The sequence below is a fragment of the Rissa tridactyla genome, chromosome 13 (genome assembly GCF_028500815.1).
Source record: "Rissa tridactyla isolate bRisTri1 chromosome 13, bRisTri1.patW.cur.20221130, whole genome shotgun sequence".
Taxonomy (NCBI): Eukaryota; Metazoa; Chordata; class Aves; order Charadriiformes; family Laridae; genus Rissa; species Rissa tridactyla.
The window spans coordinates 11735319-11759429 of NC_071478.1; the positions used below are offsets into that span (position 1 = coordinate 11735319).

The 24111-nt window shown below is 36.7% G+C and overlaps 2 protein-coding genes across 2 annotated transcripts in view; one reads left to right on the forward strand and one right to left on the reverse strand.

Moving 5' to 3' along the window:
• Window positions 1-24111, forward strand: part of RSPH14 (radial spoke head 14 homolog) — a 95111-nt gene that overhangs the window by 7295 nt on the left and 63705 nt on the right. The window lies entirely within an intron of this gene.
• The window catches only part of GNAZ (G protein subunit alpha z), a 40737-nt gene continuing 21089 nt past the window's right edge, over window positions 4464-24111 (reverse strand). Inside the window, exon 2 of the mRNA XM_054220043.1 lies at window positions 4464-4808. Within this exon, the coding sequence (XP_054076018.1) occupies window positions 4464-4808 (345 nt within the window). The remainder of the gene's footprint in view (window positions 4809-24111) is intronic.

Genomic DNA, 24111 nt, shown 5'->3' on the forward strand with positions numbered 1-24111 from the left:
TCCCCACTATTCCACCCTTGGAATGTTATAACCAATCAGATCTATGGATAAGGACCATTTAAGGATACCTCTTTCCCTTTGAAACTTATTTTGCTGTATGACCTGCACATGATAAAAGGACAGATGGCATTCTTATTGCAGCAGATGGAACATCTCTTCTGTGAATGTCATTGTTGCCCAGTTGAAGTGAAATCCCAGCTGTATTAATGCAGCTCTTTCAGGTGGCAGTACACTGCATCACTGATAAACCTGAGAACTGAGAAAATAGATGCAAATTTAATTGCATGATTTATCCAGGTGGACAACTAAGAGTCAAGGGATTTCACTTCAGCACCTGTCCTCAGCCCAGACTTTTTAGTGTTATCTTCCCTGTGCCTCAGTTTTCTTCTACAATCAGAAAATAGAATTACTTTACTTCTGTGTAAAACAATTTATTTTAACATCTTGAATTCTTCAGATAGAAAACAGTAACCATGAGTTACTCAGAATACTAAGATCAAAAACATCATAGGAATTAAATGATTAGAGAGTTAATAGCAAGGAATTGCTATTCAGAGAACCTGATTATGTGAATTGATTATTTAAACCTAATTATTTACTGCTTTATGCCTCCCCACGCCTATGCTCTTCTTAAGTTAAGTAGGAACACAGTGCTTCAATTTCTTGTCTCCTTCCCAAGATAGCCTTCATTCAATGAGTAATGCAACGCATTCCTTTTCTTTAGAAATACCCTTAGGCCTTTGTTAAAATATCCTAGGTTCTCCACTTATATTGTAGGTTGCCTGTAATACTTACGTTGGAAAGACCTTAGTTGAATAAAGATTTATTTTTTAATATAAAATGTCTCTTACCCTCCTCATAACTGACTGCACTTTTATTTTTAGTTCTCCTATCCAGCTTTCTTACCAAGAAGCTATGCTCTAATGAATGCCAGTGTTTTCTTGTCCCTTCTTTCACTAGTCTCAAACGGCCACAGTACCATGAAAGCTAGAGGTGAAGGAGGCATAGCATCTAATGGTCCACTCACTGGAAAAGGAAGCCCTGGCTCATTTTATACCTTTTTCACACTTCAGCTGGCTAATAATAGGATATTACACTATAAAAAGCAATTTAGACTAGAAATACTGTGCAGTGTCTCAAGTAAATGATAGCACTTTTACAGTAAACAGAGCTTAGAGGACCCTGTATGAGCTCTATGGACTGTACTAGCAATTACAATATAGAGTAAACTCACCAAGTCAAGCAGTCTGACTGCAAATTTCTCAAGCAAGCAACAGTATCTTCTTATTACAACACCTAAATACTCCCTGTGTGGCATGACAAACCTTTTATACCCTCAAGGCACAGCCTCATTGGCTCTTTTGCCTCTGTTCTTCAGGTGTAACAGTTGACAGGGAATGCTTAAGGGGGCCCTGTGTCTTTAGTACGTGGATAAAGTATCATGTTCAAAATTAGACCGATTTTTCCCCATTATCATTTATGTCTGGTCTGAAGAGTTTTGAAAGTCTTAACCCATGACTTGAGCCTCAGAGAATATATTTGGTTATGGCTGCATTCTCTAGCAAGGCTGAAAATGATTATTGCTTGAGCTACTGTCTTCAAGAGTATTATAGTTCTCTTGGCAGTCGCAGCTCATTATTAGCTTAAGTCTCCTGGTCACTTAAAAAAATCCTAGCTGGAATTTAGATATTCTGAAATAGACCAAAAGAGGGATTCTTAAACATAAGCTAAAAAAGATCAGGACTTCGTTATGCATTTTGTAGAAATGCCGAGAAGCAAACAAAGGGATGAAACTATGCAAGCACTTCAAATATTTTCAGCTGGTCTCAGACATGATTAATGGGGTGAAGGGTTCTAAGTCAAATTCTGTTTAAACTCCAGGGATATTGTTTATCTAGCATCCTCTAAAAAAATTATTTTTATGAGTTTATGCTGTTTATGCAAGAGTTGCACCTTTTCTTAATGTACATCCACACTTCTAAAGATTTCAGTTAGAGGATGTTCTGGAAGAACCTTGTTATAGTCTGAATGGGTGGAATTTTCAAGAAAACTTCAATAAAAGCCATCAATAAGACTTATGCTGATAGATCACTTTATATGGTCACTTTTAAAAAGTACTTAGATTTTTCTTAAAGCCTAACTTTTCACAAGCATGAACTTGTGACTTTCATTTGATTTTGGAGACTTGCTGAGAGCCCAGTAGTACAAAAATGTGAACATATTTTTCAAGTTTTTTTCTATCTTTAAATACAGGTTTAGGAGATGAACTTCAGGCACTATTCAAAAATTTTTATATGTGCTTATACCTAGATGTGTATTTCTAAGCATAGATATCCATGCAACAAAGTACCTGCTTGTGTAAGACAATATGCAGGTAGGCTTCTTACGTATCTTGCTTCTCTCCTGATATTTCCTATAGATCTTGATCTACAACTTCTTTCCTGAAATTGCTACTAACCATCTCCCAAAAAAACCATAACAATAATATGCATTCAGAATATGTAAAGATACTAAATGGGAACACATCCCTTAAATCTTACTGAGTTGCTCAAATATAATTGCTTAAGATTGAAATTGTTGAATGTTGGTGAATAAACTGAGGAAAAAGTGCTGGAGCAAATAAACAAAACTCAGCAGTCTGTCATAAAGGAAAGAAAGCTTCACAAACATTATCCAATTAAGTAACTGTTGTAACACTAATTAATGAACACACTATAGACACGTTCAGTATCTTTTGAATTATTTATTTTTTTAAGTGGACAATTTAAATGTTGATGTTATTAACCATTTTGTTTTAAATTTCTTAGAGCCCTTGGCTGAAATTTCTTGCACTAATCATAGTACATAGGGGGAACAAAAGTAGAAGGTTATTTTCCAGTGTGCATGTGTGTCTGTGTCTCTGTGTACGTATGTGCTTTACAATTATCAAACATATATTTACACACCAACTTTACACTGAAGTCTTTAAGAAGTCTTTTCTATGGCAGGGGAACGAATCAACTGACCAAACACTCAGGTCTATATGATCCATTTGAGATTTTCCAGTATTGTCCCACTGAACTTCTTATGCATTCAAACTTTTGCTGGAATGTTACTTCATCCAGTAGTGTTTCTTTATGAGATGAAACCTGGAGCTGAGGAATGCATCTCTTCAGTTTCCTTAACTTCACTAAACTGTAAATAATTTAAATTATTAAATTGAAATATCAAGACATTTAGTTATTGTTCATATCGCTCATCTTTAACCTTCTAATAATACATCACATTTTTAAAATAATTAGAAAAACAACAAAAAAAAGACTTTGGAGGCTATATACTATACAATCTCCATGGCTCCTGCTTCTTGGGAAATCTGTTACAATATTACAATTCCCAGAATATATTTGGAGCAGTGGAACAGAATTGTCCGTTGGCAACTTTCACATTCAGCAATCCAGACACACAACATTAATTTAAAAAATTGCCTTATGATTTATTTTTTTATCTGGATTAAAAAAGGAACACTAACCTACTTTTAAATATAGTTTGTTTTTTGTGAAACACCACAATATTTGGCAAAAAAAGATGTAAAAGACGACTGTTTTGATGTATAAAACTCCTTACCAGTAGAAGAAACACTGACCTTAATTTGGCCTATTCATAGATTCATCTCATGTAGTTTTGCTGCATATTTGAAGCCTTAAAGACCAAAAAGAGCTGCTAGTCAGTTTGGAAATCACAGAACAGTTGTGCACCAACAATTCCTTTAACAGGCAAGATGTCCTTGATAAACAATAAAGTAAAGCAAAAGTGTGTACATAGTATATGCTGTGAGTCATGTGCGTATGCATACATGATGTATGTGTATATACTGTTTGGTTGTGTGTACCAATATTGTGGGTGCATGCCCATTCTCTACAAATTTAAGTAGTATTTTGCTTAAACTCTCCTTTTCTGTAGCTTCTGGTTCGAACTAGCTTTTCTCCCCAACACAACCATTCTGCTCCACATCCTGCAAACAAGTTCATCTGTCACTCACCATCTTTATATCTTCGTGTCTGTAAAATTTTAGGACAACTGGATGAAGAATTATTTCTTACACAGAACATGATAACACTCCCACTGTAGGAAATGGAATGAAACAAATGGAATAAAAGTGCAGTGACTGTGGTGAAAACATCTCCACAGAGTTATGCCTCAATCTCTTTTATTGTTTTTGTTTGGGGTTTTTGAGTTGTTGGATACTTTTTCCACTGGGGATTGCGTGTGTGTTTTTGGAGAGGAGGCTTTCGCTCTCATAAACACATATTTGTGAAAAATGATGTAGTAGGTTAAGGGGGCATAAGAGGAACTGTGTACATACATCAGATTTCCCCTTTTCTCTTCTTGGGCTACTAAGCATTGCCCCATTTTTTTCCACTAGAAGTGGAAGTGGTTAGCCCCTTTCTTATCACTTCAGGAAAACAGATTAAGCCCAAGGATTCTTAGCAGAGGCCGATATATTTGAGATTGTTCTGAATGATGACATCTGTCACTGCATCAAAGACAAATTGGATGTTACTGGTATCAGTGGCGCAGGTGAAGTGTGAGTAGATCTCCTTGGTCTCCTTGTTGCGATTCAAGTCCTCAAACTGGCGTTGGATGTAGACTGCTGCCTCCTCATAAGTGTTTTGGCCTTTGTATTCAGGAAAGCAGACTGTTAAGGGTATGCGTCGGATTTTTTCTGCCAGCAGATCTTTCTTGTTCAAAAAAAGGATGAGGGAAGTGTTGATAAACCAATTGTTGTTGCAGATGGAATCAAAGAGACGCAAACTTTCTGCCATTCGACTCTGTAGGAGAGGAAACAACAGTGTCAATAATAGTGTTTCAGCATAACTGTGAAAAGCACACAAAATATATTATGTCTATTGCTGAGCAAAATCTGCTTTTAGAAATAACTTTTGTTTTATTTGGTAACTGTCCATATTACCTGACCATGAAATTTCAGGAATTTTAATTCACTTATTTTGATACATTTCACCACAGATTACCTCTTCGTTTATTTTTTTACAATATTCGACATCTATGGAGGAAAGTCTAAAGCTGAAGATTTATAAACAACAGGTGTAACTTGGGAAAACATGGTTGTGTTCAAACTTAGGTTAGTACTATAAACACATTCTTTAAATAAAAGGGATGAGTTATTTCTAAGAATTTCACACTGCAGAAACATTCTGCTGTTAACATTTTTTAAAGAGACGGAAATACTACAGCACAATTGTAACATTGCATCATTAGATATGTAATTTAGCACACCGTGCCTACTCAGAGTATTTTCCTTGCCTTACTTCTCCCCATTGTATAATGGTAAGCTTGGAAGAGTACACAAGAACCACATTCTACTATGGTGGGACAATTTGCATATTTATAGGTGAAAGCTGAGTTTAGACAGACATGTTTAACATCTTTCTGTCTGCTGCCCTGAGTGAACTCCACTTAAGAACAATTTAGGATGACCACCACAATTATATATTTGGGAATAACAATCCAATGCTGCTATAAACTGAGAGCAGAAAGGTCCGTTAGAAATGAACGGCCGCCTTGAACGTTCCTCGTGTGTTGCTGCTACGATACGCTTGTGTACCTGGAGCTGTCCGTGGTACCAAGCGCTCTTGGAAGGCAGAGTTTATTGCTCGGTTTACACCCATAAATAAGTGTAAATAAATGTAAATGTTTTGAGTAGGAAATATTCTAGACTATTAAAATAAATATCACTCAAGTACTGTCAAAAGTAGATAGAGAAAATATCTTAATCAGGCAGTTTTGCTGAGGTCAATGTTTTCCAGCATATTACAATTTAGATCTTTATTTCTGTTAGGTTTCATTGGCACATGAGCATTATCATTATCTGACTAACTTTAGTCATATATTTGGTGTGGCCAGTTTTAAAACCTTTATCATGCATCTTCCTATGTTCTGTTACATAGGCCCAGATCCTGGCATTAGTTCTGGAAGCTCCTGTTAGACCTATCTGATTCCACAGTCATGGAACTTGTTTTCAGAAATACCTCTTGTAACAAAAAACAAAAAAGTTCATTTGACTTCTTGCATATATACCTGATATTAAATACAAGCATTCTTCCCAACAGAAAAAAAAAAATGCTTTTTGATGGACTTCTATGCTTGGTATTCTTTTATCATATAGAATCATAGAATTGCTGAGGTTGGAAGGGACCTTTAAGATCATCGACTCCAACCTTTAGCCTACCCTGACAAGAGCCACTTCTAAACCATGTCCCTAAGCGCCCCATCTACCCTTTTTTTAAACACCTCCAGGGATGGTGAATCCACCACCTCCCTGGGCAGCCTATTCCAATATTTAATAACCCTTTCAGTGAAAAAATGTTTCCTAATATCCAATCTAAACCTCCCCTGATGTAACTTGAACCCGTTTCCTCTTGTCCTATCACTTGTCACCAGGGAGAAGAGGTCAGCCCCCATCTCTCTACAACCCCCTTTCAGGTAGTTGTAGAGGGTGATAAGGTCTCCCCTCAGCCTCCTCTTCTCCAAGCTAAACAACCCCAGCTCCCTCAGTCGTTCTTCATAAGGTTTGTCCTCCAGACCCCTCACCAGCTTTGTAGCCCTTCTCTGGACACGCTCCAACACCTCAATGTCCCTCTTGTAGCGAGGGGCCCAAAACTGAACGCAGTACTCGAGGTGGGGCCTCACCAGTGCCGAGTACAGGGGGACGATCACTTCCCTAGTCCGGCTCACCACACTATTCCTGATACAGGCTAGGATACTGTTGGCCTTCTTGGCCACCTGGGCACACTGCTGGCTCATATTCAGCCGGCTGTCAACCAACACCCCCAGGTCCTTTTCTGCCGGGCTGCTTTCGAGCCACTCTGCCCCAATCCTGTAGCGCTGCATGGGGTTGTTGTGACCCAAGTGCAGGACCCGGCACTTGGCCTTGTTGAACCTCATACCATTGGTCTCAGCCCATCGGTCCAGCCTGTCCAGATCCCTCTGCAGAGCCAACCTACCCTCAAGCAGATCAACACGCCCGCCCAGCTTAGTGTCATCTGCGAACTTACTGAGGGTGCATTCGATCCCTTCATCCAGATCAGTGATAAAGATATTAAAGAGAACCAGCCCCAGCACCGAGCCCTGGGGGACACCACTTGTAACCGGACACCAACTGGATTTAACTCCATTTACCACCACTCTCTGGGCACAGCCATCCAGCCAGTTTTTTACCCAGCGAAGAGTACACCCATCCAGGTCATGAGCAGTTTCTCCAGGAGAATGCTGTGGGAAACGGTGTCAAAAGCTTTGCAAAAATCCAAGTAGATAACATCCGCAGCTTTTCCCTCATCCACTAAGTGGGTCACCTTATCATAGAAGGATATTAGGTTTGATAGGCATGACCTGCCCTTCACAAACCCATGCTGACTGGGCCTGATCACCCTGTTCTCCTGCATGTGCCGTGTAATGGCACTGAGGAGGATCTGTTCCATGACCTTCCCAGGCACCGAGGTCAGACTGACTGGCCTGTAGTTCCCCGGATCCTCCTTCTGGCCCTTCTTGTGGATGGGTGTCACATTTGCTAACCTCCAGTCAGCTGGGACCTCCCCGGTTGTCCAGGACTGCTCACAAATGATGCAAAGTGGCCTGGCGAGCACTTCCGCCAGCTCTTTCAATACCCTTGGGTGGATCCCATCCAGCCCCATAGATTTGTGCACCTCCAGGTGCTGAAGCAGGTCCCTCACCGTTTCCCTTTGGATTACAGGGGCTTCATTCTGCTCCCCATCCCTGTCTTCTAGCTCAGGGGTCTGGGTACTCAGGGAACAACTGGTCCTACTGCTGAAGACTGAGGCAGAGACTTCATTAAGTACCTCAGCCTTTTCCTCATCCTTGGTCACTATGTTGCCAGCCCCATCTACTAGAGGACAGAGATAATCCTTAGTCCTCTTCTTATTGCTAATATATTTATAGAATATGTATACAAGGAACATAAATTTTGCAAAAGTTCTCAAAATCTTTATCTATCATTGTATCTATTCATCTATCTTTGTATCTGTTTCTATTTATTTCCTGCAAATAGAGACTGAATAGGACAGACTGGAAAATAGCTATGTATTTTATTGTTCTGTATAAACATATTATGTCAGATATATTGGTCAAGTACATTTAGAGAATCCACATTTTCTTTTTTATAATTTAGTAACAGAAAGCAGTGAAAATAAGGCATTGAAGATGATATACAGAATTCTTTGTGGAATTAAAATGTGTATCAAGTAATATATTCCTTCTACCAAAGATGTGTGCCATCACACACAGCGACAATGTTCTCATAGTGCCAACAGGTACAGTACTTTGGATGTTTGTTACTTTGGATAGTGATTCCATAACCACTATCACACTTCACTAATTTCTAACATTCCCACCTATTCTTCTGCAATAATCGACTCCTTTGTTTTCTTCTAATGTTAACCAGTAATGAATTCACTGTTTCAAACAGTATTAGCTGCATTTCCCATATAGATTATTCTGCAAGTCTTGCAGTCCTTTGTATATGCAATATCGTAGGTTTCTAAAAACCTTATATGTACATCTTCAATCACCTCAGTGGTCAGAGTAAGTAAACAGAAGGGATTTGGGATATCAGAAAAGAGCATATTTTGTTTACAACATTACTTGCAAATATATGTGTGTTCCATTTTTCTGACTTGCGTTCGGAGGGTATGAAAATAATCTAGACTCTAGGTATTTTTGTTGTTTGACTGTGAAGTATTCTAGCCAGTTTTCCTGTTTGGAAAGTGGAAGTGAGAGGATGATTTTGGCTTTTAATAGAAGTAACAGTATTTTGTGCCTAATTCTCCTGAAATTTGCATAAGTTGTGTCTAGTGCATCTCCTTTGGCTTCACTCCATATTTCAACTGGTGAGATGAAGAGAGAAGAATCATTCACTGTTTATTTACATGTAAAGTAATATGAAAATATAATTTATTTAAAATTTACTTTTTATTTGTTTTATTAGATAATGAAAATATATTTTATTGTTATTCAAAGGAAATCTGCAACAATACTGATCATTATTGTTACACTAAAACAGTATCCTGAAAAAATTACCCCTTAAAAATGAATTGTTGCTGATACATGAACAGACTGTTTACCTAAGCTTTTCAAATTACCTCTTTTACTTTCCTCATTTTATTTGTGTTTCTATTCCTTTTTATTTGCTATGGATTGATTTGGTCAGAATCGCATCCTCTGTTTCAGAGTTCCATGAAGGCATTGATTTAGTTATTTCAGTGAGTAATTCTATGTTTACAGATTAAAACCACAGACCTTTGGCAGTTTCTGGTCATTTCAAAAGCCCCAGGAGCACCATGGCGCACCATGAGGGCTGGCACTGCTGCAGCAGCAGTATGTAGACATGTTGAAATCTAACTCACAAGCCCCTTAAGGCATACTGACATATAAGCAAAATTATATAGTCCCTATATTTGGTGTGTGTGTGTGTTTACTTCTTTCTTTGTAAAGGTGGGGTAATCAGACTTTTGAGCCTACTTTAAATACAAACAGATTTACAGGTGTAAAAATGTGGCTTTAAAAATCTGTTTGAGGGTTTATTTTTTACTTTCACAATGCAAATCCTGACACAACAGATAATTCCCTAGAACCATCATAGGTCTGTTTCCAAATAATCATGCTCTTCTTTCTGACCTTGAATTTGTAGCCGATAATGAAACAATGCAAGAAATTTTTAGCTCAATTGAAATGCCTTTCCTACTAATTGTCTGGAAGAAAGTGTTTTAGAGGTAATATAGGTTTTTGGCCAACTTTCAGAACATTCATGCCAACAGGATATTGCATTTTAAGAGGTTTGTGTTTATTAATGTATTTTGTAGTGAATCATAATACTGTCCCTCTACTACCAAATCCTCAGCTGGAGTCTGTAGTCCAAGGACAAAATCAGAGACTTAAAACCATTCCATAAATTGTGAAATGTAATGAACACGTACAAGAGGACTGACAATTTTAAATTAATGTAAACTTGGTGATCTCTTACATGATGTAAAGAAAGAATTAGTAAACTGTTCTATCTGACACCTAAGAAATTTCTTCTTCAATGTAATATCATTATAATATTGGGGGGTATTTGAAAGTCATAAAAACCTTTACTAAAGTAAATAGAATTTCTGTTAGTTAAAATGCAAATAAGTTAATCAGGAATCATTTCCAACAAAGATGCAGGCTATATTACACCATTGCAAGACTACAGTTGCATGGTATAAATGTATGATATACCCCAAAAATCCATTTTGTAATTTAACTATAATAGTAAAAGTAGGAAAATGTATCACCGCACGGTGAGGATAACTCAAGTCTTCAAGTAACAGTAAGATGTCATCCATATAATTACGAAAACTTTAGGGAAAGAGAAACATGCAGCACCTACTTCACATGAAGAACAGAAAATCAATTGAAGCTATTCTGAAAGTTTTTTTTTTACCTGTGACCATGGAGACATGAAACACATAGTGTTCAATCTCATTTTCTGCATGGAATTAAATAACAAATAAATAAATCCAAACCTAAGAGAAAATAGCATACACGACAAGACAAGGCCTTTATAAATTTTAAGTGTTGGCTTATGACACATTTGAAACAGCAATACATAACATGGCGCTCAGTTTTTTATAGCCGGATGACATCTTGATATATCTGAAGATCTTAAATAAGAGGTGGTAAGTCCACAATTCTAAGATGAAGGCAGATGCTGAAACAGGGCATAAAGATACATGATGTATCCACTCATGTACGCCTGTCCTAACACAACAGGTACATTTCTGGTTTCATAAATATTAAAAAAGTACTATACATATTATAGGAGAAGTGAACTTGAAAGGGTAATGGCTTATAATAAAAAAATAGAATAAATTACTGTACAACTCCCAAAGGAGTTATGAAAATTTTCTATTAATGTGGAGGAAAAATAAAGGTAGGAAAAGGCATTCTTCTCTGCAGTGTCTTTTCCAGTTCAGGAATCCTAAGCGGGGTAGCTAGCCAGGTGGTTAGAAAAAATGTGCTGCTGTAATTTCATAATTATACACAAGCTGGGGTATAAGCAATATAATGCCAGTGCCTTATCCAGATGGCCTTGTTGGTGGCTAATTGCAAATTCTTCTCTGAGCATGAGAACAAGGAATTGGTTGCTTAAGGGAAAGAATATGCTAAGGAACAGATGGCTGCTTCTGTTCTTCCAATAATTTGCAAACATACAAACATCCCTGGTCATCCTCTGGAACAGTAGAGGTGTGCTTTGCAGCAAAGAGTTCCAGACCAACTAAGAGTTTTCAAAAGGGAAGACCCTGTTATCAAGATAGCAAATAATTCGAAAAAACACTATCTCCTGTAGTATCTCCTCACGGCTTTTACATTAAAGCTTTCCGGTTGTGGTTGGGAGAGCTTTGAACTTAAAAATGAAAAATTATGATGAGAGAAGCTATCACAAATAAGGAAATTAACAGCCATTTGTACTAAATACCTAAGAACTTTATCTTTCAATCTTTATTTCTCTTTCATCAGTATTTTAAAACTGGTAGGCATTTGGGGATTGTGAAAAACCTCAACTAAACTAAATAAAATCTATCTTGTGTAAACCATAAACAATGATGAATAAAATGGGTGCAAGAATGGTAATGTTTGCTTTCCAGAAAAGATGAAAAATCTGTAAATGTCAGTAAGTCTTGGAAAAACCAGTGGAAGCTGTTGCTATTTTCCTGTTGAGGCTTTTCCTTGTGATAGTGGCTGCCATTTACCATATGCTGGTAGCTATGAGCTATTTCATAAAATGGCACAAATCTTTTCTTTCCGTTTCAAATGTGTTGTTTAGAGATCCACAACCCAAGATCTTCTAAAGAAAGCAGGTGAAGTTAAAGTATTTTAAGAAGAGGTGGTGCAGTAAAAAAGTAATTGAATCTGTTGGACGTAAACATTGGGTTTTCCTGAAGGTTACTATACAAAAAAATTGAATCTGTTCTGAAATAATAACAGTCTACAAAATAAATTGAAGGAAATACCATTGCCCAAGACAGTCATAGTCAAAGCAATTCAGGAATTCAAACTATGTTTGAATAAATTTAAAATGGAAGGCAGAGAGAAAGCAGCAGAATTTTGCAGAAAAAATACAGATGATGCAGAAAGCAAGAGATAGCCTGAATAAATATAAAGAGATACTTTTTTCTTGTAAAATATCCTAGATTAAGTGCTAGTTGAAAGGTCCTTCCTGTCTAGCAGTTAGTCCTTCCTGTTTGAGTGCTGTATGAGAGACTTGATTTAAAAAGAAAGACTATTGTATGATTCATCTTTTGTTCAGACAACTCCTAAAATAATGCATAGGATCAGGTGGCTGTGGGTCTAGATGGGGAAAGATGACAAGAATTTCATGAGTTACAAAAAATAATTGCTTTCATCTAAAAATCAAAAAGAAGAAACTAACTATCCACTGGAGAGAAGTAAATAGACTTAAACCAGGTCACTCTATATATCTCTCAAATAAAGACATTAAGAACCTCACTGAGGTAGGATTTAACTGGGATAAAACACTTTACCTGTGTTGTCCTGTATATACCTGTTTCTAGCTTTGGCATCTCCCAGAAGGGACAGGGTAGCCAATAGGGGTTTGACTAGACAGAATTGTTTTGCCTTTCCAAACCCTTTCCTTCCAACCCTAGGATCCCAAAGCTTTCCTAGAAAATGTTAGGAATTCTAAGAAGGGTTCTGAAGTCACTTAGCAGCTTAACTTACTCTAACAAGCAGACAAAGTCACTATCCCATCACCAAAGTAATGCATTACATTAGTCTAAAATCACTGCGGGAATTCCTGACCAGTTACATGGCAAACAAAACAGGGAAGGGGGCAGGATAACTAGAAGCAGCTATGTCAATATAGCAGCTATCATATGGATATATACACGCATGTGCTGTCTATTTCTGTCCTTCCTACCAAAATTCCTTTCAGTGTCCTGCATATCTAAGAGAAATGTGAAGTGCAGTAAGGTGGAAAACTAACATAGCATGTTATGTATATACATATACTTCGTGCCACTGCAGTAAGGGGAAATTGAGAGGGATGATAAAAGAAGGTTTTATATTAGAGGAACCTTGAATGTCTACAATGAGCATACAGAATGCAGAGAAACATGGATGTTATGAAGTGGAGCCCTGAAGAAATCTTGTGTGGTTTTGGATAGGAAGATATGTATTTACATAACGAGGGCAAAAAAAACGTATTAAGCGTGAAACAAGCTTGCTTCCAGTTTTTTTAAGCAGATTCATTCTCAAATCAGGAGGAAATATTATACTAGCAAACGAAATTTGTAAACTACCGAATTAATTCCTCACTATTTTAAAGATAATGTCATTTAATTGTTACAGTTTGTACGTGAAAAGGTAGAACAGGTAGAGGAGACAGTAGTCAATATTTGACACCTCTTTTTCAAAGAAGAATGGGAAAATAAACCTGACAAAGCAGTACTGCAGCATATTGTCCCTTGATGATTTCCTGTGGAGTATTACTGCTGTCTTTACAGAAAATTCTGCAGGTGATAACTGAATTTGGCAGTATGATTGAAAAATGAATGAGAATTACATGGGGACCTTTAGCCTTGCTATTGTATAGGATGACAATGAAAACATTATGAATATTTTATCACATATGATCCCTGTGACTGGAAAAGAATCGTAGTGTTACTAAGGCTTATGTGGACTAGACTAGACAAAGCAGATTTCATTGGGAGTATTACTTTAACAGAGTCTTGAACGTTTGTCTTTGAAAATTGATCCCTGCAACCTTTTAGGTGCACACTGAAACAGCAAGTCATGTCTGTAGGAATACATGGTAAGTAAAACACTGTTGTGTAGTAGTTACATATGGGTGCCAATGACAGACTGGGGTAAACCGCTTTTTAATACTATCTATCAAAACTGTTTTATATTCCTAGATCAGGAACAATACGAATTTTTTAATCCTTGTAAGTACAGTCTGATACCAAGCTATGATTATGCTAAGGAGAGTGCCTGAGCTGAGAAAGAAGTTTGATTAAATTTTCTGGCAGGATGATTAGATTTTGAGCCAGGGGATTTCCAAGCAAAGGAATAGGACAACAGGTTCTTCTGCTAGGACTTATAAACTAAAGGGAACCTAAAGAAAGGGTACATAGAAAACTCTTGGAAGAACAGAGGAAAAAGTTACTGAGTTTAAGGATCAGAAAGAGTGGAGCACTTCATCATTTAACAGAAATGCTAGAAGATCCAGATAAAGGCTACGCCAGTACACCTGCCCAAGGTATTAAAGACTGTTCCACAACATGGAAGGGGCAGAATAAAAGTGGAGAAATACATGTAGATTGAGTTATTGCTTGTGACTAGCTATACATATCTTCTAAGCAAGCTGAAGTACAGGAAAATTATATTTAGAAGTCATAAAATGCGCATGTGATAGGTGCTATATTTATCGCTTCTCATAAGAGAATTACAAGTCCAGAGAGAAGTTCTAGAAAAAGGTATGTTCAGGAGAATAGAAATATGGGGCAGTCAATATTGGTCCTGTGCCTGATAGAACAGCAACACAAGGCAACATTTATGGGAGGGAGTAATAAGGATAGACTGGCAAAAGAAATGCTACTGCAGCTGATGCATGCCAAAAGAAATATAAAGTCACAATGGGCCAACATATTAAAACGTAACCATTACGTAGTATCCAGCCAGGGCAGCACTGCCAGGGCTGTAGTAAAAGTATGCAAAATAAATAGTATCATGGAATTTTTGCACAGATCTCCATTTAATCAGTAAAGTAGGTGGGTAGCTTGTTTTTTCTCCTCAAAGGAAATCTTGCTATGTTTTAGTTTCTTAGTAAACAACTGTTAACACTCTCCTTTTACTGCCTCAAAGCTCAACAAAGCTTTATGCTACATAATCATCTTGACATAAGAGTTATGAGAACGTGCACTGTGCTTCTCTGTATATCATTTTGGGGGACAGCAGTTTTAAGAGGGCAAACATGCCATAAAAGGAGTATAAGAATAAATCTTCAGTGTCTTTGACAGTGACAGAAAATCAAGATTTCCTAAATACAAATTAAGATGTTTATTAACTTAGTTCTAAGAAGCAAATTAGCAGCATATAATCGCTCTGCTTGCTTTGGGGGCTGGGGGTTTTTTTTAAGCATTGTACAGTATTCCAAGCAAACTGCATGTTTCTGGAGTTTAAGAAAAAAATCTAGTTTAAAAACATTCTCTTGTTAAAATCATATTCATTTAAAATCTCACAGTTCTCCAAAATATATCCGAAGTAGCATGAACATCCATACTTTAATTGTAAATATCTGGATGTTTTGTCCTTAGATTGATTTATATATTGTGATAATAGAGGCCAGCTTTTTTATTCCTGGTAACATATTTCAATTGATTTCAATGCATACTCGTGTTTTCACGTGGGGTGGGTTCTTTTGGTTTTGTTTTTCTTTCAGGCCTTTAGATTATTTGCTTAGCTCAAGGGCAAAAGGAGCATTTCAAGTACATATTTAAGATAGCTGAAATGTTGCATAGCTTTATACATAAAGTGGTCCAGGACTTTAGCTATCCTCATTTGAAACCTTTAAGCTTCAGCCTTCTGTGTCTAGGCAATATATAACAACTGCACTGACCTACAAGGAGAGGCTGAGGGAACTGGGCTTGTTTGGGCTGGCAAAGAGGAGGCTAAAGGGTGATCTAGTAACAGCCTACAATTACTTGAAGCATAGTTACAAAGATGATGATACTAAACTCTTCCCAGCAGTATTACATGAAAGAGAAAGTGGCAGTTGCAACTTGGCAGGTTCAGATTAGATGTCAGGAAAAAAAAATAAAATTCACTAGCACAGTACTGGAACAGTTTGCCTAGAAAATTTGTGAAATCTCCATCCGTAGAGGTTTTCCTCGCTGAACTAGATAAAGCCATAGCTGGCCTGATTTACTGTTGGCAATAGTCCAGCTTCAGCTGGGACGATATCATAAGTGACCTTCAGAGATCATATCTAGCCTACATTTCTGTAATTCCATGAATTGTAAAAACGTATTTATAGTTGAATCCAAAACTGAGAAGTCAATTTTATGTATGCAGTTCTGAGCAGATCTCAAACTTTACATCCTGAAGAGGTGAATTCAAGGATAAGGGCTATCCTTTTGATGGAAAGAGTTTCACTACACTGTCACTATCCTGTTGGTAAGGCAGGATGAAACGGAAATGGTCAAAGAATGGAGTTGTGGCCTTCGTGGAATACCCATTTTTAAATTGTATTCTGTTCTTTCAAGCTCCCTGGACCTTAGAGTAGCCCCTGAGCTATTAAAATAATACAGAAATCTGCATGAGAACAATATAATATGTAAGTAAGAAGAAAAATGTTTATCCACTGTTGCAGACTATTGACGAGCCTACCTTTTGTATAGTTTACATGTAACCCAAGCTCTGGCTGATAGATTATGTGTAAAGAAACAGTGCTTTTCATTGCACCTTCTTTGAAGTGTGGATTTTTCTAATACATCAGAGGGGCAGGGAAGGGTGTTAACAGGGTGAACTGGTTCCTGTCACACAGACAATTGTTTGACTTAATTGAAGTGAAACAATATATTGCAAACATCAGATAATTTTTTTTTAAATGAAAGAACTCCATTACTTTATGCCACTAGTATGCCACAAGAATGCGCTAGTAAACTTATTAATTTTGTGTAACAGAATAACAGCAGGGGGACAGACTGCAAAATCCAGTGCCTGTGAATGCCCTTTCTCTGGATAAAAAACATTTGAAATCTGAAACATCGGTGACAAGAGTCCAACCTGATAAACTATGATATAAAAAAAAAAAGAGAGGACTTCTCAAATAAGTAGGTTTTCATTTTAGCACAATCGAGTCCAGCTTTAAGGCAGGACTTCATGGATATTTATGAAAGCTAATAGATACAAGTAAGATGAAGGATCATTTGTAACAGTTAGTAGAATTAGAAAATACAGAGAAAACCAGCAAGAATTATCCCAAGTATAGAATGACTATCATATGAAAAAAATTAAATAAACTAGTTTTCTTCAGCCTAGAAAAAGAAATAACTGAGAGAACACAGATGAGCTCATAAAATCATGAATGGTATAGAATGGTGAATAGTGAATGATTTTTGCACCATTTCTTAAAATACAAAAAGTAAGAAACATCAAATTCAGTTATCTGACAGCAGACAAGTATTTCTTCCATGCAACGCATAATTAAATGTAAAACTCTGTCATGAGGTGTTAGAGAATAATAATAATAGTAAGAGTCAGAAAAGCGTAATTGGGTTCAAAAAGCAATTAAATTCAAAGGGCACTTAGAAAGATGTTGATGCAATCCTTGGTTCGGTTATCCAGTAGGGTATATCGCAGCAAGTATCAGCGTATGCTTGATCTGTTTCCATATTCTTTCCTAAATATCCACTGTTGCCCAACTGGACACAGACTACTGCAGATATTTGCTGTGACCTAGTACAACTGGTTTGTATGTTATGGCTGTCAGAACAGCTCATCCTTTTTGTGAAATCAGCTGTTTCATTCCCTATTGGTGAAAACTTCTCCTTTACATAGCCCATATAAAATTGCCACAGCTCCTAGACAATTTTGTCTTTCCCATTAGTCTTATCCAGTTAAAAAAAAAAAAGTAGTTTGTTTTACAAACTTCACCATCATTTGAAGCAGTGAATATTTCTCATCAAAAAGGTGGGCAAAGGGAACTAGAAGTACTGACCTCCAGTAATTCGCATTGTCCAACACTGGAGTGTATGAATGACAGGAGATAATGATATTTTCTCTTAAACCCAGACAAAAAAAAACCAACAAAAAAACCCTAAAACAAACAAAAAAAAACAGAAAGAAAGAAAACTGTCCCGCATTGATACTGAACCAGTTTTCACCAGAAAGGTTGGCCAGTAGTTTCATTCTTCAGTAGTATCTGAACAGTAAAAACAGCCTATTATACCATAAAATGTAAATACCACTTTATACTGTGAAATTCACTACAGGGGGAAAAAATTAATACCCACAAAACCTAAGACTATTTCTCAAGTTGCATGACATCTGGAGGATGCATTTTGCCCTCACAGCTGCTAAAGCTGAAATTCTTCCACGAGCACCAGCTTTTCATTTTATTGCATCTTTGAAGATATTTTTGGTAGGATGCTTACAGAGTTTGTCACAGCTAGAGCTCTTGTAGGAACAATGGCTATCTTCCCTTTTTATCCCACCTATGTTGCAAGATTAACGTAGAGTATTTCAGGAGCAAGTGGTTATTTCAGATCTTTCAGCAGCCTTGCCTATAATTCTAATGTAGTTCCTGCCATCATGCTGGTCTTGAGGTTGCCTCCTACTAACCTAGAAGAAACATAAAGGCTGTGGGGCATATAGGTCAGTGTTGAGAGTCAAGAGTTAAAAAGGAACAGAGAAAGAAAGCTAAATGAAAAAATGGAAAGCAACGTCAAATAGAGGTTCTAAATCTGGGTCTGATCTTGGCCTTTTTTGCATAAGCTGCGAGGAGTACTGAGGAGTACAAAAGCAGCATGTTTAGCAGCATGGAGAAAGAAAAAATCTTGTCTTTCAATAGATTCTTCTGGTTTTAAGCAGCATTACTGGAATTTAGATCAAATCAGTTTCAAGAGATAATTTCCACGAAGTTATTTTAGAGTAATTGGAGAAGAATTAAAGGAAAAAAATAGCGATGTATTCTGAAAAAATGTTTCTCCCGTATTTGTAATGAAAGTTCTAGTCTGTTGGGCTAGAAATAAAAATTATTTTAATTGATCAAGACTGAATTAAAAAAAAAAACACAAGAAAACACATTGTGGTCCCATGATGTAAATCTCCTCGTTGGTATAAATCACTATTGTTAAAGTTGTTTGGAAAAAAAAAGGGAGATTAATTTTGATCTGCAATATGTTCAGCGTTTTGGTGGATCATTTCTTCCACTTTGTGTAGACACTGAGACTGATCCACACACTTTTTCATCAGACCATTTTTGTCTTTTTTGCTGATCTTTACTTCTCCAGTACTAGGCTCTTGCAGCATCTCAGCCGTTACTTTAAGCAATTTCCATATTCGGGTGGGTGCTCCCTCAGCAGAGGGTTAACTACACCACCATCTGTCTTATCAGGCCATCTCCGTTCTTTTGATCCTATTTCATTATATGCTTTACCAAATGCAACTCAAATGAGCAATTAAGTAATCATATCTACACATCTTCAATTTTTTTTCAGCTGGCAAAAGGGAGAGATTCACTATTGCCATCTGTCCAAAGAGATTTTGAGTCTGTAAAATAGGTGGAAAGACTCCATCAATTAAAAGGAAAGGTTGAATAAGTCCATTTTAGTGTACAATTACACTGCTCTAAATTTGGAATATTTCTAGTGATGTTACCAGAGCACTGCAAAATTGAAACAGTCAGACCACGGCTCTGTATTGCACCAACAAACTGCATTATGAATCTTAAGAATCACACTGTTTTCTTCAGGTGAGAAAAGTACATTTTTTTCATTTACAGTCACCATAGTGTATACTATAAGCATATTGGAAAGAAAAATAAAATTTTAAAGAATATTAATAGTAAAGAATTATATCATAATAACAGTTTCTGCAAGAAATGCAAGTATCTTTTAAAATTAACTTTTTATAGACATTTAAAACATTACACACACACACCATTTTGGATAGAAAATTTCTTGTAACAAGTCCTCATATCAGAAATGTAAGTTTACAGCCATGTTAGAAGTCTACTATCTACTAGCAGTTCAACAACTTTCATTCTTCAATCCCAGTTAGCACAAAAATCTGCAGTAGATTTCTGCTTTTAACACTGGCAATATTAAACACTGAATCAAGGTGAAGATTCATCTTCAGTGTTGTCAGATTTTTCATCAGAGTATGAAATGAACCTCCCAAGAACTAGTGACCACCACAAAATATAAATATACAGAAATACCCAATGTGCCATGAAGAGACAATGAAATAAAATTAATTACATGTGGCATACATCACTGATATTTCTTAAGGTGTTTCTAAAAATAATTACAATTTCACTAAGAACCTATTTACAGAAACTTACTCTAGAATGTAACACAAAAAAGATCTAAACTAGAAGAACATGAAAATTGCAAACTTAAATGCTCAAGTGTCAAATGCTGAAATCATAGTTGCCTATATAGTGTTACTCATGTAAATCTCATGTTACGTGAACATATAGTTTTTTCTTCATTGAACCCTGTCTCATTGATCTTGCAAGATGGACAATGTCATGTACTAGTCAATATTTTTCTTTATTGTGACAACTTGATTTATAGACTCATGCTTTACTATAAACTTACTATTTATGAGCTGCTTAAAAGACAGAATTACTAGTTTCTTCTTAAGCTTATAATTACTGTATCTGAATGTTTCATTGGCTTTGTTTGTTTTCACAGCATGTTGTCAGATCAAGAGGTACTGTTAAAAGCGACTTATAAATAGGGAATGATAAAATCTATATAATAAGAAAATATAGTTAGAAGGAACCCAATCATTCTAGACACCCAATCTGATTTTCTACAACCTAATTTTTCAGCACACATATTTATTTATTTAATGAAGTTCAATAGGTTTTTCAAGCTATCGTTTATAGTTGGTGTAGCTCTGAGTAATCAGACCTACTACAAATCAAATCACAGGATCTCAAATTGGGTCCCTTTGAGTTAGGAAGAATGTGGGATTGCCTATGAAAGTTTTCATTTAAGAAACTGATTTGGAACCAAAAAGGAACATGGACCTATGCCAGGATCTAGTAGTATTCGGAGCAGCATTCGGCTGCTTTAGCCATGTGAACTTTCTCTGTTTTCCTATAATCCTATGTTCCATTAGTTTCACATTTTCCTCCCTCTGCAACAGATGATGGCAGTGTTCCTACAGTTGACAGTCTTATTTGTCACATAAGCCCTCATTAATCACAGAAAAACCATTATACTCATTGAATGAAGCAGAAAAACCATGGAAAAAACCATCATCGCTATAAAGCCTGAATCAAAATATACAGAAACAAGATGTTTAAAATAAGGTTACACCAACGATACTCTCCATTTACTAACTCTTGATTATTTGATTTCACCCGATCGCTTAAACCCACTCCACCTCATATTCCACACCCACTGCTTCACAATCTAAACTTACTCCCAACCTTCTCACTCCTTCAGTTCTGTTTCCTCCTCAGACTTGTACATTCCAGATGAGAAACAGTGCTTATATAATTTTGTGCCATTAGAGGCTGGTCAGATCTCCCTAATGATGGTCTATACCATTCATATTAGCACAGGAATTTGCACAGTTCAAATTAATTCAAACTGGCAAAGAAATGAGAAAACACACAGATATGCGAGACAACAGCCATTCCGAATATCAAGGATATCTTGTTAAAATTGTCAGATTTTTGGTATTTTTCTTTTTCAAGAATAGGTGAAAATATTTTTCCCTTGCAAATGGATAACCTTAAAAAAATTCAGCATAGATTTTGCATATTTGCAGCATAGCAAATTTGCAGATATCCGCATATCAGCATAGCGTATTTGCAGAAGGGCAGAATTAGTGTCTTCTCTCCCCAGCTTTCTCATCTCTAAACTGGTGCAATAAGGCTCCTTAGTCGTTTTGGTGTGTGTAAGTGTATGTGTATCGGCATCTGATAAAGGATCTTGGCTGTAGCTAATTCTGAATTGATCCTACTGTGCTATTCTAAAATTTCTTCTCTCCTACATTGGGGAAAAGTTCTCGTTGTGCTTTACACTAATCCTAGAATTTGCAGTGCTAGAATATAAGGCTGTTCCTTTTGTACATCCATTCCCAAATTTTATCGTTTGTTATATATGTAAGTTTCATGTAGTCTGAATATTTTTTTCCTAAACTATGGGATTCCATATATGTCTTGAGTATACCACATTATTTTTCTTTGCCATCTAATAATTACAGCTGAAATTGATAACTGAGATCAGGAGGGATGTCAGATACCCAAGACAAATTGAGTTACAACGAGGGCCTGTTCACAAGGAAGGGTCTCATGGGTCTCTCCTGCTCTCAGGAGATAATAAAAACAGCACTGTTAGTTTACTTCAAAAAAATTACCCTGTTGCTTGGATTGTTGCTTGTGGGATCACAAGAGGAATTACAGTCACATCCTAGGAAGTGCTGGTAGAGTAGTGACAATTTGGGTAACACACAGAATAGAGGAATAGGGGAGAAAAAAAGGAAGCTGTTTGAGCGTCTGATCTTTTCTGTTATTACAGAATTACCAGTTGTACTCTTTTTTTTTTTTTTTTTAAAGGCTTACTCAAAATCAGTAACAAGGTAGTAGTCCTTGCAGCTGGCTGATGTCTTTTCCAACAAGTCAACTTTTGGTGTTGTCTCTGGAAAATAACTGCTGTCTGGTTGATGAGCTCTCAATTAATGGATCTTGAATTGAATCAAGAAAGAGACATTCTGAGAATGAGTTATACCAGAGGAAAGAAAAGAAAAACAACAAAGTTAGCTCTTGCAATCTTGCACAGCTGCTTATCACTTGTCCTTTTATTTCTTAAAGAAACGTAGAATGATTTTCCATTCGATGCATTAAAAGGAAGAAGTTTGTATTTTGATTTTGGTTTGTATACTGCTTTTCTATTTTTAACTTGGTGATTATACATTAGGCCAGAAATACACTATAATTAATTTTGTATGTGATTGTAACAGAGAATAATTTTGGTCCAGTGAGTCCTGAACTTAGCCTAAGCATAGTGAGAACTCGGGATGCCTTCTATTCCAAACTGTGTTTTCCATTGCATTCATTTTAAGTTCCTCTTCAGGTTTCCATGGAAATAGCAGAGAAGTGTGCTTATACTCTTGGCATTAAAATATTCATTAAAAGAGATAAGGAGATGGTTTAGGTGGCAGATGCTATGGTGCTGAAGCAGGCAGTCAAAAAGTAAGCTCCTTGTATGTAAATGATCATATGCATAAGTGAATGTATTCTGGGGAGAATAGGCCCCGAACGTATTCTTCACAGGGAGAGAAGGAGGAATAGGTAGTATAAATCTGACCTGCAGAAAAACCAGGAATTTCTGTCTGAAAAGAAAGACTTTCCAGAACAATACAAAATAAAATGCTGCTAACATTTTACCATTAGAAGTTGAAATCTTTCTCAACGGAACAGAAAATGATTTAAGCTTGCTACAGAGGCAGATGTTGTACTAATGATCACATATTTTAACCAAAATGCCTTCTCTAATAAAAAATGTCATGTTTCTTGAACCATAAATTCTTGGGTTGCTGTCAACAGCCAATATATTAAAGTCTTTAAGCCCAAAGTAAAATCTATCTTCTTAATAGGGAGAATAATTTTATAAACCTGATGTTTGAGCAGACCCATGAAAATCATATTAACAGCATTTCAGATTTTCCAATTTAAAATGGGCAGGTAACAACTGTTTTTATTTAAACATAGGCAGAAGCAGACTTTGATTACAAATGTACATCTGCTTGTCCTAGTAGTTGTACTATATGTGCTAGAAGGGCAGTGAACTATATATTGAATCTAGGACTGATTCCTCTCTGAAATCTAAACACATTAACTACTTGTCATAGATGCAAGCTTTTAGTTTACACATCAGGACCAAAATTAAACTGTGGGCCATGCCAGAATGATGTCTTTACTCTGTCTGAATGCAGAATCATGCACTCGCCTTTCTTCATTACGGATGTAGTAGGTTAGATGAGTCTGCCATTCATCCTATATGCCCTTGCAGTAGCATTACACAGGTAACGCGAAAAGTCTGCCTTAAGCCTTTCCTGGGTGATCTCCAGCATTGTCTGCCACAAGGCCAGATGAGCTTTATGGCAGGAGTCTGAGCACATACAGCTGGACTAAAGGGATTTCAATCTGCTTACTGGCAGGGGCTCTTAAATACAGCGTAGACTGTCATTATCATCACCTTTTGGCAGTCTTGCCTTTCTAACACCTAATGGAATCTTGAGAAATCTTCCAAGACATCATCTATTCTCTTAGGAGTGGAAAAAAAAAATATACTACAGTTTTCAGACTCA